This window comes from Alternaria ethzedia (genome assembly GCF_023757985.1).
Source record: "Alternaria ethzedia strain BMP 0044 chromosome Unknown scaffold_13, whole genome shotgun sequence".
NCBI classification, from domain to species: Eukaryota; Fungi; Ascomycota; class Dothideomycetes; order Pleosporales; family Pleosporaceae; genus Alternaria; species Alternaria ethzedia.
In genome coordinates, this window is record NW_026056206.1 from 707,276 (window position 1) to 724,807 (window position 17,532).

Below are 17,532 nucleotides of genomic sequence, written 5' to 3' on the forward strand. Positions count from 1 at the left end.
TTCTTTTTCACACTCCCCTCACGGCGCTGCACCAATGTATAAATAATGTCGAACATGATCGCAATTGCCACGATGTGCGTCGGCGACCACATGAGAGCTTTCCAAGAAAACACAGCGCGGTTATCTACGTGATCCCACCTGTCTGGAGCCATGAGTGAAGTTTCCGGCGCTATAGATAGCAACACGCGTACAACATTGGGGCCAATTCGAAGAAAGTTATATTAATAGTTGCCTGGATAGTGAGGTAGTCACACAAAAAGCAAGAGAAATTCCATCGGTCAGCGATTGCTTGATCACGGCAGGCCGGGTGTTGATGTGATGGCAGTGGCCTGCGAGTGATGTTTGGGTTGGGGGCCATCCTCGCGGGAAATCAGAAGAGAGGCCAAGGGAAGCCCCCACTCGGGCCCCGCCTCCGGCCGACCCGTCGGCTTCCCGCCCTTCATACACCTACCCAGCGATAACCACGATGCGCGACTCAACTTCCTACCAGTACGATCTGGGTTCTTACCATCGCAAGATTAGCACCTCCAGCCCAGATTCGCAAACATGGTTCGATCGCGGTTTGGTCTGGTGCTACGCCTTTCACCATGAGGAGTCAGCCCGATGCTTTGAACGAGCTATCAGCGAAGACTCGAATTGCGCGATAGCTTATTGGGGTGTAGGTTTCTGATGGTCTCCCAGGGATGTCTTGTAAACCCAGCTGATCGGCGCAGCTCGCGTTCGCCCTCGGACCGAATTACAACAAGCCTTGGGACTTGTTTGACGAGAAAGAACTCAAGGCCACACTAGGAAAGATAAATGAAGCGAACGAAAAGGCCGAACTACACGCATCCAGTGCGTCGGATCTGGAAAGAGCCCTGATCGACGCCGTTCAAGTGCGCGTGCCGAAAGGTCTAGATGAGGCTGCGTTCCAAGCATGTAATAAAGAGTATGCCAAAGCTATGGAGGGTGTTTACGAGCGTTTCTCTGACGACCTTGACGTGGCGGCTCTCTACGCAGACTCTCTTGTCTGTCTCTCGGCATGGAATCTATGGGATCTCAAGACGGGCCAACCGACGCCAGGTGCTCGCTCATTAGAGGCGAAGACCGTGCTCGAAAAGGCTTTACAGCAGGACGGCTCACATCTGCACCCAGGAGTTCTCCACCTGTACATTCATTTGATGGAGATGTCAGCAACACCTGAAGTAGCTCTTATCTGTGCAGATCAGCTAAGACATCTTACCCCCGACGGAGGACATTTGCTGTAAGTGCATGCAAGAAGCCTCCGTAAGGCACATACTAACTCTAGAGACCTATAGACATATGCCCTCCCATCTGGACATCCTTGTTGGCGACTATCGACGTGCCATAGACGCTAACACCCAAGCCTGCCTTGCAGATGAGAAGTATGTCTCCGAGCATGGAGCACAAAACTTCTACTCATTTTACATGATGCACAACTATCACTCGCTCATATACGCAGCGATGTTTGCGGGGCAACTGAAGGTTGCGCTAGATGCGGTCGACCGCATGGAAGCCTCACTGCCTGTCTCGCTTCTGCGCATCGAAAGTCCGCCCATGGCAGACTGGCTGGAGAACTTTGCATCAGTTCGTGTACATGTCCTGGTTCGCTTCGGGCAATGGCAAGATCTCATCGCACTCGAGATGCCATCGGATAGAGATCTTCACTGTGTGACAACGGCTATGACGCATTATGGCAAAGGTATTGCGTATGCCGTTACTGGCGACATCGTGAAGGCACAGAAGGAACGCGACGCTCTGGTCGAAGCAGTTGGACGTATTCCAGCATCTCGGATATGTGGGGATTTTCCAAACAGGTACGGTGCATACAGTCAAACTATCCGGAATGGCGGGCTATAAGGGCATACTAACCCATGCAGGTCTAATGTCGTCCTTCGAGTTGGGTTAGCAATGCTGGACGGCGAACTTGAGTACCGCAAAGGCAACTATGAGGAAGCCTTCGGACACCTCGAAACAGCCATCCAGCGTGACGACGATCTGGTGTACGCCGAGCCATGGCCCTGGATGCAGCCGACACGACACGCCTATGCCGCTCTGTTGTTGGAGCAGGGCCGAATAGAAGATGCGGCAGCGGCCTATAAAGCAGACCTTGGGTTCGATGATACGCTACCGCGGGCAAGGCAACATCCGAACAACGTATGGGCCTTGCGCGGCTACCATGAGAGTTTGATAACCTTGGGTCGAAAAGACGAGGCGGGAATCATTGGGCAGCAACTCAGGATAGCACTTGCTGTAGCTGATGTTAGTGTCAACGCGAGTTGCTACTGCCGACGCAATCCTGAGTAGTGGGAACGCGTAGAGGGTCGGGCAGTTCGTGATGACCCGAAACATTACGTTAGGATGCGATCGTCGTTGAACGTATCTGTTTCCTGGCCAGTTGGGTTTCGTTCCGTGTCCTCCGTGTCCACTTGGCCAACGAAATCCTCCGGCTGATTATGAGGACGATCTTCTATCTGAGTGCAGAGAGGTGCTGCGGTGTGAAAGACACAAGGATTGCTGGCCAGCATCGTCCGTGTTGGTCTCTTTTCGAGCGGATAGATGCAGCTCGTTTCCATATCGGACTGATCTGTCCGAATCTGTCAACGATGTCAGTACGACTCGTGGTTCATCGCTCGTATCATTCCTTGGGCGTTCCCCTTTCGATCAGATGTCAACAGCCTTACGTACTGTTTCGGAGTCGCCTCCGTCGCCTTCAAAGGGTTAATGCTGACCCGAGTGACAGTTCCGCTACTGAACAAGCCGTCTCTAAGTGCCTTGGTATGCATTGCTGATGAGTCGTGTCCCAGCTCCCAATCATCACCCAGTCATGCCTCGGTATCTCGAAGCCCAGTTTCACGATCTGCCGCTAACGGTCGCCGACGTCGTCCGCTACCCTGTAGCTTCCACGTGTCTTACCAAGATCGTGCTAGATCGCCTCGCTTAGCACGCCCCGCCGGAAATTTCATCCCCAACAGAGTCACGTCTAGTATGCACCTGCGCATGTACACATGCGTTGACTATCGTCCCTGAGGAAAACGCGGATCCCTCCTGTTCCTGGGCCACGCGACATTGACGCTTGGCATTTAACCGGCATTCACCAATGTTAGAAATCAACATCGAGGTCAGCCTGTGGGACCAGAGCGGATCCACAGGCTTGCACACACGGGAACTTGAACACGGGAACTTGAGCACCGAAAACTCTGACGTCTGCAGCCAAAGCGGGCACTTGATTGTCGGAACGGAGTCCGTCGACGTTAATTGTGCGCGGGTAGTCTAGATTGCGGGAGCTTCACGAGCCGCAGTTCTCCGTCAACAAATTATGATCGTCTATGATTCAGGCGGACAACGTGGTAGGAGAACTCCCAGAACAGCAGCTGCGAAGCCGCGGGAATAATCGCCACAACATCCCTGATGTCCTATCGCAACGTCTGGGCGTTGATCAGCATGGCGTGCAAGCGGACCCTGCTCTGACATGCCGGCGGTGTTTGCCATTCCTGATTCAGTAGCACATGGCAGGCCCACGAGCCGCCCTTCCCCTGGGCACCCATCGAATCGAGACTCGCTTGACTGTGGGCTGACTTAACTTGGCTGGTACCCAAGGGCCCGGGTACGAGGTATATGGAGCCAAAACCCGCCGGATTCTTCAGAACCTGGGGGTGAACCAGATTTGCCCGAATTCACGCCTTCACCATGGCTTCAAGGCACGAACTTGCGAACCGAGGACCTGAACTGCAGGCGGTATGTTCAAAGACGCTGAAGGAAGTGGAGACCATTGACTGACATCCGCAGGTGTGCTCAACGTTCGTCTCGCTAGCGTTCATTACCACTGTCCTGCGAGTTTACGTACGAGCCCGTATCGTTAAAGCTTTCGGAGCAGACGACTGGTGGATGGTGGCCGCATTGTGTGCTCATGTTATGTTTGCTACCTGCGCAATTGGCGGTATCCACTATGGCACTGGACGCCATATGGACACACTTTCGAGTGAGCAACAGTACAAAGCAATGAGGGTACGTGCGAACCTTTGAACTTGTCTCGATCTCAACTCTAACAGTATGTATAGTACTGGTGGCTTTGCTACATCGCGTACTGCTGGGCAATGATTACGTCAAAGATGTCCATTGGCCTGTTCCTTCTCCGTGTCACTGTTAAGAAACTGCACAAGTAAGCCATGCCTTTGCGTTAGTCTCACAAGATTCAGTGACTGACTTCATACTCCTCATTCAGGTACATCATTTACGCTGCGATGGGCCTCACGGTGCTGTGCGGCCTCGTCTTCTTCTTCGTCACCCTCTTCCAATGCCACCCGATCAGCTTCTTCTGGGACAAGAACAACCCAGAAGGGACTTGCATCAACGTAGACGTCATCATCGGTCTTACGTTCCTGTACAGCGCAATCTCGGTCATTAGCGACTTCACGTTTGCTATTCTACCCTTCTTCCTGATCTGGGGCTTGAACATGTCCGTCAAGACCAGGGTCCTTTTGATTCCTATTCTTGGGATGGCCTGCGTGTAAGTCTTTTTGTCATTACTTCAGCAAACGATTCCTAACAATATTGCAGTGCTAGTGTCGCAGTCTGTGTGCGCATGGGCTACGTTATGGATTTCAAGAACCCCGACTTTCTCTGGGCCACTGTTGATATCGCAATCTGGTCGGACATCGAACAGGGTCTCGCCATCACGGCTGGTTCCCTCGCTACTCTCCGTCCCCTCTGGCGACAAGTTTCTGAGAAATTCGGATTCAGCAACTCCTCCTTCGGCCCGTCACGTCCTTCGAATATGCGAACACCACAATGGGTCAACGACCCGAACAGAGAATCGAAAAAGAAGCCTAGTCTCTTCAGCATGACAATGTCTCTGCTGAAGACTGAAAAGGGTGTGTCTACGAAGTCGGAGATCGACCAGGACTACGGCATGGGCAACCTTCAGCCAGTACGGCTCCGCGATGATCTATCCGCGGAAAACGAGAAGAGCGACAAGGTGTTCAACACTTGGAGAATAAAGGGCGGTGGGAAGGTGTCTGATGAGGAATGCCGAGTTGGAGAAATCACAATGGAGACGCACATCAACCAGAAGAACGAGAGGCGGTAGGAATGGAGAAGGCAACTGGAGTGGACAGTGAACGATATGGACGACCTTGTTATTAGCTAATTTAGATTCATGATACCATCCTCATGGCGGCGCGAGCCAGTCAAAACAATACAAAAAAAGGATATATACATCAGATTTGCATATGTTACAGTTGCTTTAGGGATGTCGTGATGTCTCGCGTGGTATAGAGCTCATGTACGATGCTCTGCCCCCATCGATACATGCAAGTTGAAGCGAGATTCGTTGGCGGTGTATGTAACCTTAGAACGTTTTGACTAAAGGGATCTATGTATCCAAAACTACATAATCCAGGTCAAACTCTAGCGCATGATCAACTCCAAGTTTCACAATCACCGCTTACTGTACATTACTCGTTTTTGCCCTCAAGAAATTCTCAACCATCTCATCACTTACCTCCGTCACATTGGCCGGTTGACTGCGGGACTCCCCTTTGCTCCCCACTGCCGAATCTGGACGTTGTTCGGCACGTGGGCTCACGTCGCCGACCTTTTGAACCGGCCCATCCGGTGCAGAGCCGTTAGACGTCGCTGCCGTGCCCACTGCGCCAGCAGCCCCACTGCGTTGCTGATCTTGGTCATTTATTGATCTTCTGCCCTCTTGCGTCCGCCCCTGCGTTTGCGCTCCACCCACCCTTTCGTTTGATGGTGTGAGGTTGTCGTGGAACGGGCGCTGTCGCTGCTTCGCGGCTTCCTTGTCGACTTTCCAAATGCCGCCTGACGGATCGACAGTGTAAGCTTGCGGGTCATGCTTTACTAATCTATCGAAGATCGGGTCGTTGGGTACTGTTTTGAAGAAGACGTGTTGAAACTCCTCGCCCTTCGCTTCTTCGTCTTTCCGCATCTGCCTCTGGCCATTTTCGACTACATTCTTCGCAGTTGAAACGCCCTTCATGTCGCCTTTGTGCAGGGATGATATAACATCGCCCCATGCTTTGCGACTCTCCCATGGGTCTTGCTCTGAGAGGTCGGGCACAGTCATGGGTTTGTGCTTGATGGTTCTGACGTCGAAGGTCTCCACCTCGGAACCGTTCCGCGCGTCCTTGATGGTAAACGTGCTGTTCCACGCTCCCTCGATTTCGTAGATGGTCTCACCAGGCTTGTCTGCATGGAAAAATCTTGCGTGGAACCCATTTTTATGCCCTGAGCCGAACAAAGATTTGCCCTCGAATTTGATATGCGATATGTAGCCGTTGGATGAGATGAGGGAATATTCGCCGTACAACTCCGGATGTGGAACCCCGCCTAAGAGACCCTTGACCTTAATGTTCGGCAGTGGAAGGAGGTAATCTTCGTCGTACTTGTCGACATGTACTATGGCATATCCCTTCTGTTTGATACTGACGTTTCCAGAAAACGTGATTTCTTGCTCCGTAAACCCCTCCGCCCGGATCCCAACTTGATCGTTCCACAGATAGCACGCCGTTACAGGTGGATGGTGGCCGACTTGCTCGGAGATTAATCGCGTCTCGCCCAGCTCCTCAGTATTCCAGCTTCCGAGGAAGAGTTCGCCGAGAAACGCGTTCAACGGCTTCTTGACGCCATCTTCCTCATTCCGCCCCGCATATTGCTGTCCTCGTAATGAGCCTAGGAAGTTCTTGAGCACAAGCAACGCGCGTTTCTCAGGGTCCTCTTCCAACGCCGGTGCAGCCCAGAGATATGGATGATCCGCCCAGTACTGTGGTATCTCAACTGTCGAGTTCTCGGCCAGTACGAACGGCGGTGCAGTAATGTTTGAAAGATCTCCCGAGATGGTCGCTATGGAACCAATAAAGTCCTTGAGCCCAGAGCGGTTTGCTGCGATATCATTTGACATAATTGCGATTTTAGGTTTGACTTGGCTATCATCAATGCCGGGCAATGAACCTAGTTATGGGGAAGATGAGTGACTTCCTAAAGTAGCGCCAAGTCATGACGTCGGTGGTGCAAGACCCTACGGCCTGCGGCTAACAACGTGAGATCTGGCTTGCCCTGGATTTTGGTAGGCTGTGCACCAACGACTCCAACGCCGCATCGCGCAATCTGCCGTAAACACGTACGCGATCGATGTTGGCCCCGTCGCATAATCAGCCCGACCTATCGTAGTCCGACTGCATGTGAGCGACGCGACAGCGACGTCGCGTATTCCTCCCTAACGGTCTCATCCCGCGACAGATCCAAGCTCATTGGGACGATTAGCAACTAACCACCGACGACCAGGACAGATTGTCGCCAGTTAGGCAACCTACTGCAGACTTCACTCGACGTACTCTGCTTACCACTCATCCGACATACCCGTCTTGGCATCATCACCACATTGAGCCTGCTAACAGGTGTGGAAAGCTGTGAACGAGACGGGTTAGGCTGCAGTTGCTTTGCCTCATGAACGTTGTCAATTTTGCTAAGAACGACAAAACCTGCTCACGGCGCAGGATAGCTCAACGCAAAAGCCTCTCTGATCTCATCTTCACCCCATCCCATCGTCAGTCCCAGCTGCAATAGAATCCTCGCCTTCTGCGGATTATAAAACCCACTCGCAATAGTGAAGTCGCCACCGTCTGGTACGAGTCCATCTGCACTTCGATGGCTAGCCACGATCGGAATACCCGTCGCGTTGTAGAGCTCTTCGGCAGCTAGACCTGCCTTACTCGACACACCTCCTGCGCCAACTCCGGCGTAAACGATTCCTTGGGCGCCGGAGGCATAGGATGCGTTGAAAAGACTGGGATCCATGTCCTGGTGGGCGTAGAGAATTGGTACGGAGGCCAAGTCAGTGACGTTGGTTACGTCGAAAACTACGCGGCCTACGGGTTCAGAGGGTGCGAAGAAGAAGAACGGAACTTGGTTAATGAAGACACCGAGTTGTCCGGCTTCGGTCGAGAAGAATGTGTCGAGTGTGTTGGCGTTGTTCTTGGTTGTGTAGAATGCAGAGCCGATGCGGTCGTTGAGTACGATCTGAGGGTATTGTTAACTTGCGTTTCTAGTTCGGCGTTGATTGATCTACTCACCATCGTTCCTCGGTTTCTTCCAGCTGGAGATCCGGCCAGTGTGACCGCTTGGTATAGATTGAGCGGTCCGTCTGCACTCAGCGCGGTCGCTGGTCTCATAGCACCAACGACAATAACAGGTTTCGTGGAGTTAACAGTACTCTCCAAGAAGAACGCAGTCTCCTCAAGCGTATCCGTTCCATGTGTAACCACAACACCCGAAATCTCATCTTTCGCCAACTCAGCATTGATCATATGCGCCAGACTCAGGCTGATAGTCTCATTGATGCTACCAGATCCCACGTTCGAGATCTGGTAGCCGGCAATGTTCGAGATATTGAGGAGTTCGGGGACTGCATCTACGAGTTGTTGTACCCCGAGGCCGATTGAGTAGCCGGTCGTCTGCGTGTTGCTGTTGCCCTGAGACGCGATTGTACCACCGGTTGCGAAGATGGTGACATTGGGGAGAGAAGCGTTGATGGGTGTTTGGATGTCTTGTCTTACGAACAGTCGGTGACGATTCGAGCGACTGAGATCAATTGGTGAAGCTAGTGTAAGAGTCGTGAGAAGAGGGAGGAGTTGGGTAGAGAGCTTCATCTTTGCGTATGAAGGAGGTACGTAGCTGGATCACAATCGACTTCCTTAGGAACTTGAAATGACCTTTTATACTCTTCGTGATCTCCAACTCATGCAGCTCCAATGCCAAGCTCACCGTCGGCCAACGTACAACGCCTATCTCCACGGCCTCTTATCAAGCCATCTTCAAGCTACTGTCAAGATACTGTCGTCATGCAGTCTTGGTATTTCTACAAGCAGCTCGATTAGTGAGTTATGCGAGTCGTAGTCAAGCTTCGTTCTCTTGGCCATGCATGTCCTCCGGATGTGTCGTGGTATGGTCGGGTCTTATCAGTAAGCCTTGCATGCGATAACCCACCCTCTGGATCCGCTAGGAGATATCTAGTAAGAACGCCAAGCATGTTTTTGCAAAGCTCGATGACTGGGCACCGTTCTTGATAGCCGTTACCGGCCTCTAGTCGTGAGGCTTACGTTTGGTTTTCTCTCGGATTTGTGTGGGCGGTACAGGGACGTGGAGGTGCGAGAACTGTATCCTCGGAGGTATTGGCGTGACCCCGCTCACTCACGCCTTTCGTTCCGATTAGGAACCGAACGACAAGAAGGCGTGACCGAAGCAATTTCTCGACAAAATGTACACCATGATTTGATTCCTTCATGGATCTCCACACTACTCTTTTATTTCTATAACAACCATGTGCCCACCGTCCGACCTGACCGTCGCCGAAGCCCATGATGCAGACGACATGCACATCCTCGATACTCCAATATTGAAAGCCGCATATGCACATGCAGCTGAGCTGCTACATCCGGCGGTTTTGAACCACAGCATAAGGGTGTATAGCTACGCCTACGCATTGGCCAGACACGAATCCTCCAAGTACTTCACGAGCGTTCATCAACGCGATCTACTCTTCACTGCATGCCTTCTCCACGATATCGGAACTACCCAAAGTTATGATGGCCCACAGCGCTTCGAGATCGAGGGCGCCGACGCCGCAGTTAAGTTTCTGTCCGGCTTTGGTGTGGGTGGGTCGGAGGCACACGAGGTCTGGACAGCCATCGCGTGCCATACCAGCCCACAAATCGCCGAGAGAATCGGAGAGCTTTCGAGGCTTGTTCGGGTCGCTGTTATTACGGATTTCGGGCGGAGAGGCGAGGACTATGAAGTGCTCCAGTCACTGACTGAGGAACTGGAGGCGCGGTACGAGCGGGCGGGGATCGAGAAGGTGCTTGGTGATGCGGTGGTGGAGCAGGCAAAGCGGAAGCCAGAGAAGGCGCCGAAGGTTTCGTGGCCGCGTGCGATGTATGAGGCATGGCTCGTGGAGCCAGAGTGGGACGGTGTCAACAAGGCGTTTTGAGAGGCTGCATGTGAGCTTCGTATCCTACAGCCTTGTAATCCACCGATGCTGTCACGTCTTCAACCTCCGTCGCTCCTCTCCAGGAAGCCCGGATCTCTTTCGATCTTGCCCTCGAACTTTGTCCACCATGCCTGGAATGCCTTCAGCGGCACAGTGTCTCCCGAGCCCCAGCTTGTCAAGAAGTCGTAGCAATTCTTGATGATCCTCTGCGCCAGCACCTTGGTCTCCACGCTTCTTTGTCCTCTCAGCACCAACTCATTGCCTTGTCCCATGTTTGGTGTTGCCGATGCTGCGGCCTCTTGAGCCTTGTTCTGCTCCAGAGCTGCGGCGACTTGTTGCGCTGGTTCGACGCTTATCCCAAGGGCCAGCGGCACGGTGCTGCCGTTCGACGCGTCCATCGATACGCCCTCGTCCACCATGGCATCGTCATTGTCGCCTAGGCCACCACCTGCAGGCCCACCGGCTTTGGCGTTCACTTTGAATATCGCGCTAGGCTTCTCGTTCGCGATCGCTCCAAGGAGTTTGAAGTCGGTCGTACCGGGCAGTTGCGCGTAGACGGCGGCGGCGGTGCCATCTGGTAAGGTGACGCCCGGAAGCAGGAAGACGACGATGTGGGTGAAGGACGGCTGCGAAGGGATTTGGAAGGCGAACTGGGTCGGCGATATAACGGAGGAAGGCTCAGTGATGACAGGCCGCCCTGAGATGATGACACCGACTGAAGACATGTTCACGTGTCGCAAGCGCGTGATTCGAAACTATACGAAAAAGAAGTACTTGAGATGGCAGTAAGGCTGCAAGCCGCGCGTGAAGAAGTTTGACATGCAACAATCATCGTTGCGCAGCCTTTGCGACATTTCGAGATGCTTCTGCGTCATTCTTGGTCCAAGCTTTACCCCACATTCACTCGTGTGTGAAGGAGCTCAGACTGGCCGTGAGTTGAGATGACGTTTTGTGCTGCATCACAAAAAAAAACGAACGTTCTAAATATAGTCATTCCATCCGAGTTCTGAACACAGCATGCCCGTAACTCCCTCGCAATGAATGACGCAACTGCCCTCTGCTCATCTCACATCCTAAACCCATGCACAGCGCTGACCCATCGTTGGTCAATTAGTTCGCTGACTCTCATCAGAACGCGATATCCACCCATCAAAGCTTGGAATGAATGGATTCGATCCTCTTCAATCATTAGTAAGAAGCGGGCGAGACCAAATGCTGAGACAGTCTTCGCGTGATGGGTTGAAGAAGGAGCTATCGGCATGTTCAAGGGCTTGCGGAGCCATGCCATGATCACTTGAGCAGCGAATGGGTTGAGGCCGACTCGACGGAGAAAGACTTCCCAGCTTGTCTCTTGCGCCACAGGCTTGATGTCGCCAATGTCTGCTGAGCCATATGGCAGTCCGTAGTTTGCCATCTCAACAACAGTGGCCCGCGCCAGAGCCTGTTCCCCTCCATGAACATATCGAACAAGTACTTCGCCTTCTAATTTGCTGGCGAACATATCGAAAGCTTTCAGAGCTTCTGAATCTCGCGGGTCATCTGGTCGGCTCGATCCCAGCTCTTCCATCTCGCGGCTTAGACCTTCACTCACCAGCACTACCAGTCTCTCGTACCGCAACTGGAGCTTCAACATGCGTTCTTTCACTGGCGATCTTTCTGGTTGACCAGGGAGAGCTCTTTGTTTGACCTGCTGTAAAGTAGTGAAGATGAGGCCGGTTGATGGTGACAGTATGATTTCAGCTTCTTTGGCTGCCGAGTGCGGTAAAGTGTAATCTCGATACACCATCTCTGCGCTTGGATATATGGATTCGATCAGTTTCAGCATTCCCCTTTGTTGTAGGAAGGTTGATGAGATCACGAAAGAACAAGGCGCCAGGTTATTCGGAACAGTAGGGAGCATAGGTAACGGCTTGTTGGTGGTTTGCGCCTGCTGAGCCTGATCCACTGGCTGGTCGGATGAAGACCCCCTTGATCGAACCGGTAAGGTGTGCGTTCTCGGTTGAGCGCGATCCCTAGAATCAGAAGCTTTTGCAGTACTACTTTCTACGCAATCTACTGGCTTCCCTCGCGTCTGCATGAACTTGTTAAGCGCGGTTGTTGCTGAGAATCCACCGAACATCAGGTCTCCAGTCGCTTGTTTGGCAGCTTGCGGTTTCTGGGAGGCATGATCCAGCCTCTTCGATCGGGTCTTCGCCGTCTGGTCTTCTGTTGGCTCGCGTTCTCCGAAGTGGTGGCTCTCTTGCATCTCTGTGGAGGATCGGATTTGTGGACGCACAGTAGGCTGCGAAGAGGTGCACCTGCGATGCTTCTCCATGACCTCTTCTTCCATTTCAAGTTTTCGCTTGCGTATCAGAGCCTCCATGTCGTTTTGCTTATCGTATTCCTCTGGATCCAGATCTTCCTCGTCCTCATCTTCGTCAAGGATACGCAGGCCTTCGCGTTTCCACACTTGCGCTGAGCTAGTCGCGACATCGCCCGTAGTCAGTTCAGCGACGATCTTAGTAACTTCCGACTCGCCATGTAGCTTTTCTTCGAGACTGAGAGTAGACACCTTGGTAGTGAGAAAGCCCCACTTCATCTCTCGTTCCGGGATCGAAAGCCCATGCCAGGACTTCGCCAACCTCAGATCCTCTCGCTTGATGCGTAAGAGGAATTGCATCTGCGCTTGCAGTTCCGTGTCATCAGGTCGATGGTCGCCACCCTTGCGCCGACTGTACTCTATCCATGGTGCCATGGGCAGCGAGAAGTCCATGTATGGAATATCGACTCTTGCAATCGTGTCAGCGCCGGACAGTCGTTCGTTTTCGATTTTCTCGTTGGCGCGCTCAGCCTGCTCCTCGATTTCGTGGAAGAATTGGTCAGAGCCAGCCCCACCTTCATCATCCTCACCCCATGGCTTGTAGAGTAAGGATTCGTCCGCGAAAGACACAGATTTGAGCCTTTTCATGGGCGAACTAGAACACATCGATGGCGTAAGAGGACCTTCCACTTTGAGATCCTCAGCTCGGCGCTTCAGTATGGGCGAACTGGTTGGTTCGAAATCAGGATTAAATTGAGATGGATGAGTAAGATCAAATAGCATCGAATCACTGCTATTCGAGTTTGTGCGAAAAAGAACGTCCGCTGCCAGAATTTGCTCCTGCAGAGCCTGCGCCTCAATAGTAACCGATTCGGCAGTATCTGAATCGAATGGCAGACGATTTGTGGGTGAAGATGGAATGTATGGTGTCAGTGGCGGCGATACTGGGAGTAAAGGCGGTGTCACAGGTCGGATATTGGGCTTCTGAGTCGGTTAGCAGGCGAACATAAACAACACTTCCACATACCTGTTTTCGTATCAGGCTCTCTGCCTCCAGCCTTTGGCCGTCTTCCGGTACATACGCGTCTCGAATAGTGTCCTGGAGATAAACCAACACCTCCCGTGAGATGGCGAGCTTTTCGACTTTGACCTGCGCGTCGCACTGTGCAGGGTAGTCGAGATACCTCGTTGGCCATCCAAAGCCCTCATCGTTTTCTTCTACCGTGATCTCCGAAGGAATCTGTAAATTCTTGAAGTCTGGCACAACTGTACCACCGAAGTTGAGCAAATCAAGCTCATGATCAGATCGTAGCACAGGTAGCTCTTGACGTAGATCGCGCCTCCACGTCCGGCTATTAGTAACCGTCAGGTCGCTCGCAAGTTCATCCTGGAGAGCATGTGCTGCCTTGAGGAGCAACGCAGTGTTTTTGTTCACCGTAAGCTTTTCTTTGACAAGCCCGCTGACAACCGTGTCGATGGTCGCATCGGAGGGCTCGTGAAGATGTCGATCAAACTCATCGTCTGATGGTGATTGAAGATGGCGAATGTGCAGTAACTCGGTCTCATAGTTCACGCAAACGCCTTGCGCTCTCGCCCATTCGAGGACGCTCGGCTCCGATGTGTCCAGGCCGAGGTCCAGCTCCATGCTGGTCGCGTCTGAAGAATGTTCGCTCTCAAGTAATGTGGGTAACAATAGTCGTTAGACAGCTGTTGTTCGTAAAAAAGGCGCAAATGGTGAGTGTCGATTGCGATGGTTGCGCCTTCTTCGCTGTATCTGCCTTGGCGTCCACGTGGTCACTCGCTCGTAGTCACGCAATGTCACAAATAGGAAGGAGCAGGGAGAATTTGATGATGATTTGATTTCTTGATTCATTAACTCGTGGCTTATTTGGGCCATGATTTGTTCTAGGCTGTCCTGTATATTTTCAGGTGAATGTGCAAAGGGTGTTGAACTATGTACATGCGAGTAGGACTGTATTTCCTTCCACTAGCTACGCGCGTCTATTTGGGAACAGGCTTCTGACCGAAGCCGAGAGACTGGTTTCCTCCGTTGAAAGCAACGAGCTGGGCCTTGAACATTGTGTCACCGTAAATCTGCAGACCGGCACCCTGGTTGCCTTGTACACCGCCGAAGCAGGTCGTGTTGGCCGCATCAACTGTGGCGAAAGTAATCTGGCTACCGGGGATCTTGGCCATGTATGAGTCGCCGATTGCGACACTCATGTCAGGGAGGGCAGTACCGCACGGGTAGATGAAGCCACCGACCTGAGCGTTAAGCTGAGCACCCTGGACTTGCGAGTAGTATGCCTCGGCAACCTGCTGGTCGACGAGCAGGAGCGATGTACCGGTGTCGGCGATGGCGTCGGAGCCTTGAGGGTTCTCGAAGAGCTGGTCGCCGACGGCAAACTTGGTAGAGCCGAATTGCCAGAAGCCAGTGTCAGCCTTGACTGGGATCCATGCCATGTCGCCTTCGAACTTTGTAGCATCGATCTTGCCGAACTCGTAAACACCGGTGCCATCTGGGTCGAGGTCGGCAGTGAAGACGGGCATGTCTAGGTTGGGCATGACGTTGTCGAAGAAGGTCTTTGCGGGGGTCTTCTTGGTTCCGTCGTTGACAGTGTTGAGGTTGGAGAATGCAAGACCGACGAGGCCATCAGTGTTGGTGTCCTGGACGAAAGACTGGGATACTTGGTTGGCTAGCTCGACAGTCTGACCCTCAACCTTGACACCTCCAATGGTGACAGTGTCAGTGCCAACGATACCAGCAGCGCCAGAACCGTCACCGTAGCTGATCTTCCACTGAGCACCGGCAGTGGCCTTGAAGGAAGTAGACTTGGATGCGTCGAAAGCGGAGTGTTGGCCGATCAGTTGCGGGTCGAGCTCAGTACTGAAACACCAAAGATCGGAAGAACCAGAGTCGAAGTCCAAGTTCAGGGTCTGACCACCAATATCGACAGGCGACAAGAACAGAGCAGCGTTGTCCTCAGGGTTGGCTGCAACACTGCCAGTCTTGTTGCCACCAGTGGCAGCAGCTGCGGTCACGTTCTGGCTCTGCTTTGAGAACGAGATGAAACCCTCCTTGACCATGAAGTCCTCCTTCACCTTGAAGTTGTACTTCCTGAACACCTTCCTCATAGCAGCAGCGCCATTAGGTCCAGTCGGGTGAGCCCTGTTGATTTGCCTGGGAACTTTGAACGAGCGTTTTTGGAGACCCCTCTTGCGGGCAGGGGCGGGAGCGGCAAGCACAACGGCCGCCAAAAGAGTGACGAAGAATAAGAATCGTAGAGAAAACATGTTGAGCTGTTGAGCTAATGCTGACCGGCAGCCGGACTGGAAGAACCTGTCGTTTGGAAAGAAGAGAATGGGGTAAAGAAAGGAAGGTACGAAACGAAACACAACTTCCTCGAAAGAAACAGAACAGAAGGCTCGGCCTGATGGTAGTCCACGGTTCTCAAGGAGGGTGCGAAAAGAGTGCTTTTAAAGAAGGAACGTCTATGCGACCAACGATGTAGAGACAGTGAAACTCGAGAAAGATGAAACCTGAGCCTGCAATCCGAACCGATGCCGACGCATGATGAATGATCTGGGAGCGCTAACTCGACACTCAAGGCCAAGCTGAGATCCACGCGGCAGCAGACAAAACGCTACGCGTGCTGCATTGTCGATGATCCATGGGGAACATCAAGCCTAGCTCCTGTCAGGTTTTCAGGCACAGAGATCTAGAAGCCCGTCTAGTCGCCACAGTTATCGTTAGCTCTCTTTACTAGAAACTAGTACACTACTTAAGGCAACTATTAGTTATATTACTACTACTACTTAGCCTATATAAATATTTATAGCTAAAAATCTTCTACTACTAGACCTTTACTTATATATAACTCTAAAAAAATAGCAAATATTATACTAAATATAAGCGCTTTCTTTCTACTCTTATATTTAACTTAGTCTAATTTATAAAGCTTACTATCTATAACTACTATATTATAGCTATCTTACTATATAATCTAAATAGTAACACTTTACTTAAGCTTAATAATTATAATAATAAAATACTTTTATAGTAGTACTATTATAATAACTAAAAGCTTCTTTATTAGTAAACTAAGAGAACCTAGCTTACTACTATCTAGCTTAATCTTTCTAGTACTACTTATAAAGCTTACACTAATAGAAAGCTTTTAGAGCTAGATAAAGTTATAAGAGAACTTCTAGTAATTAGGTTTAGAACTCTAAATAGTTAAAAAAATAACTAAAAGAATAATAATAGGATTAGGGGCTTATGCGCTAAACTTAGTATTAAGATAGCTGTTTATAGATAGAATAATTAATAACTGTAGCTCTAGCTTCGCTTAAAATTGGCTACTAATTGTGCGAAACAGGGACTATGGGTCTAGATACGGCGATGTGATTGGCCCAAAAGCATCTCGAGCCTCCTCGGAGAGGTATCGATAAGGCAATGGGGGTCGTTACGCGTCCAGCTTGACGCTGTTGAAGAAATGTGGAGAGAGCTAGCATCAGGCAGGGCTCCGACTGCAGGTACGTTTCAGTACCGTGGTACCGACAAACGTCAGAGTCGCACGAGAGGCTCTCGAACGGTAGTGCTAGCTTGCGCCTGGTGATGCTAGAAAGTTGTTTCTGTCAGCCACCTCATTTCAACTGACCATTGTGGCTGCTCTGGTGTTCTGGAGAGGTACGCCTCTTCTCGCCGAGTCGCTTGAAGTTGACGACGCGCGGTCATGCCGTCAACGAGCATGAACGGGTGAGCTGACGAAGCCCGGGGGACGGTGTTTCGCAATGCCAAGACCAGACAAGCTAAATGGGCGTCGCCTCATGGATGAAACAAAGGGCCCGCCAACCCGCAACTCGAGAAGCCGGAGGTCTTCCCATGTCTCTCGTACATCCGGGATGTCAGACAAGCAGCCGCGGCGAAGCTTAACTGTCATGTTGCGGGATCGGATTTGCAGTTTCTCCAGGACCAACCAACCTGATGCGCGTCTTCCCAAACATGCTCCATCATTACAAACATGCTTCATCGCGGTTTCGCGCCACTTATCTCGGCAAGCAAACAGACTGGGCATCCGCCGATGCGAGGTTCATGTTTCGAACATCAAGGCTTTGAGGCTGTTGGTGAGGCCGGTGCGGCATTTTCCTGATTTCGCAAGCCGTCGCGTTCAAGGGCGAATGGCCGGCGCCAGGCGGCGTGGATGATCGAGCTTCTCCACTCCAT

At 51.8% G+C, this 17,532-nt stretch overlaps 7 protein-coding genes across 7 annotated transcripts; 2 read left to right on the forward strand and 5 right to left on the reverse strand.

The window, feature by feature from the left end:
- Positions 1-587: 587 nt before the first annotated feature.
- J4E87_006101 (uncharacterized protein) lies at positions 588-2,307 on the forward strand (the record flags this gene model as incomplete). Its single annotated transcript, XM_049377706.1, has 5 exons — positions 588-594; positions 648-658; positions 714-1,243; positions 1,299-1,817; positions 1,881-2,307. 5 exons carry the CDS (start codon positions 588-590, stop codon positions 2,305-2,307), a joined length of 1,494 nt encoding a protein of 497 aa, XP_049232747.1.
- A 1,695-nt stretch (positions 2,308-4,002) lies between these two features.
- Positions 4,003-5,089, forward strand: J4E87_006102 (uncharacterized protein; the record flags this gene model as incomplete). Its single annotated transcript, XM_049377707.1, has 4 exons — positions 4,003-4,008; positions 4,062-4,162; positions 4,226-4,510; positions 4,561-5,089. 4 exons carry the CDS (start codon positions 4,003-4,005, stop codon positions 5,087-5,089), a joined length of 921 nt encoding a protein of 306 aa, XP_049232748.1.
- A 357-nt stretch (positions 5,090-5,446) lies between these two features.
- J4E87_006103 (uncharacterized protein) lies at positions 5,447-6,922 on the reverse strand (the record flags this gene model as incomplete). The annotated part of the gene is made up of 1 exon (XM_049377708.1): positions 5,447-6,922. One exon carries the CDS (start codon positions 6,920-6,922, stop codon positions 5,447-5,449), a length of 1,476 nt encoding a protein of 491 aa, XP_049232749.1.
- Positions 6,923-7,506: 584 nt separating this feature from the next.
- Positions 7,507-8,669, reverse strand: J4E87_006104 (uncharacterized protein; the record flags this gene model as incomplete). The annotated part of the gene is made up of 2 exons (XM_049377709.1): positions 7,507-8,040; positions 8,094-8,669. The coding sequence occupies 2 exons, from the start codon at positions 8,667-8,669 to the stop codon at positions 7,507-7,509; spliced, it is 1,110 nt and encodes a 369-aa protein (XP_049232750.1).
- Positions 8,670-10,065: 1,396 nt separating this feature from the next.
- Positions 10,066-10,731, reverse strand: J4E87_006105 (uncharacterized protein; the record flags this gene model as incomplete). The annotated part of the gene is made up of 1 exon (XM_049377710.1): positions 10,066-10,731. The coding sequence occupies one exon, from the start codon at positions 10,729-10,731 to the stop codon at positions 10,066-10,068; it is 666 nt and encodes a 221-aa protein (XP_049232751.1).
- Positions 10,732-11,883: 1,152 nt separating this feature from the next.
- J4E87_006106 (uncharacterized protein) lies at positions 11,884-13,950 on the reverse strand (the record flags this gene model as incomplete). Its single annotated transcript, XM_049377711.1, has 3 exons — positions 11,884-12,018; positions 12,063-13,154; positions 13,333-13,950. The coding sequence occupies 3 exons, from the start codon at positions 13,948-13,950 to the stop codon at positions 11,884-11,886; spliced, it is 1,845 nt and encodes a 614-aa protein (XP_049232752.1).
- A 356-nt stretch (positions 13,951-14,306) lies between these two features.
- Positions 14,307-15,599, reverse strand: J4E87_006107 (uncharacterized protein; the record flags this gene model as incomplete). Its single annotated transcript, XM_049377712.1, has 1 exon — positions 14,307-15,599. One exon carries the CDS (start codon positions 15,597-15,599, stop codon positions 14,307-14,309), a length of 1,293 nt encoding a protein of 430 aa, XP_049232753.1.
- Between the last annotated feature and the right edge of the window lie 1,933 nt (positions 15,600-17,532).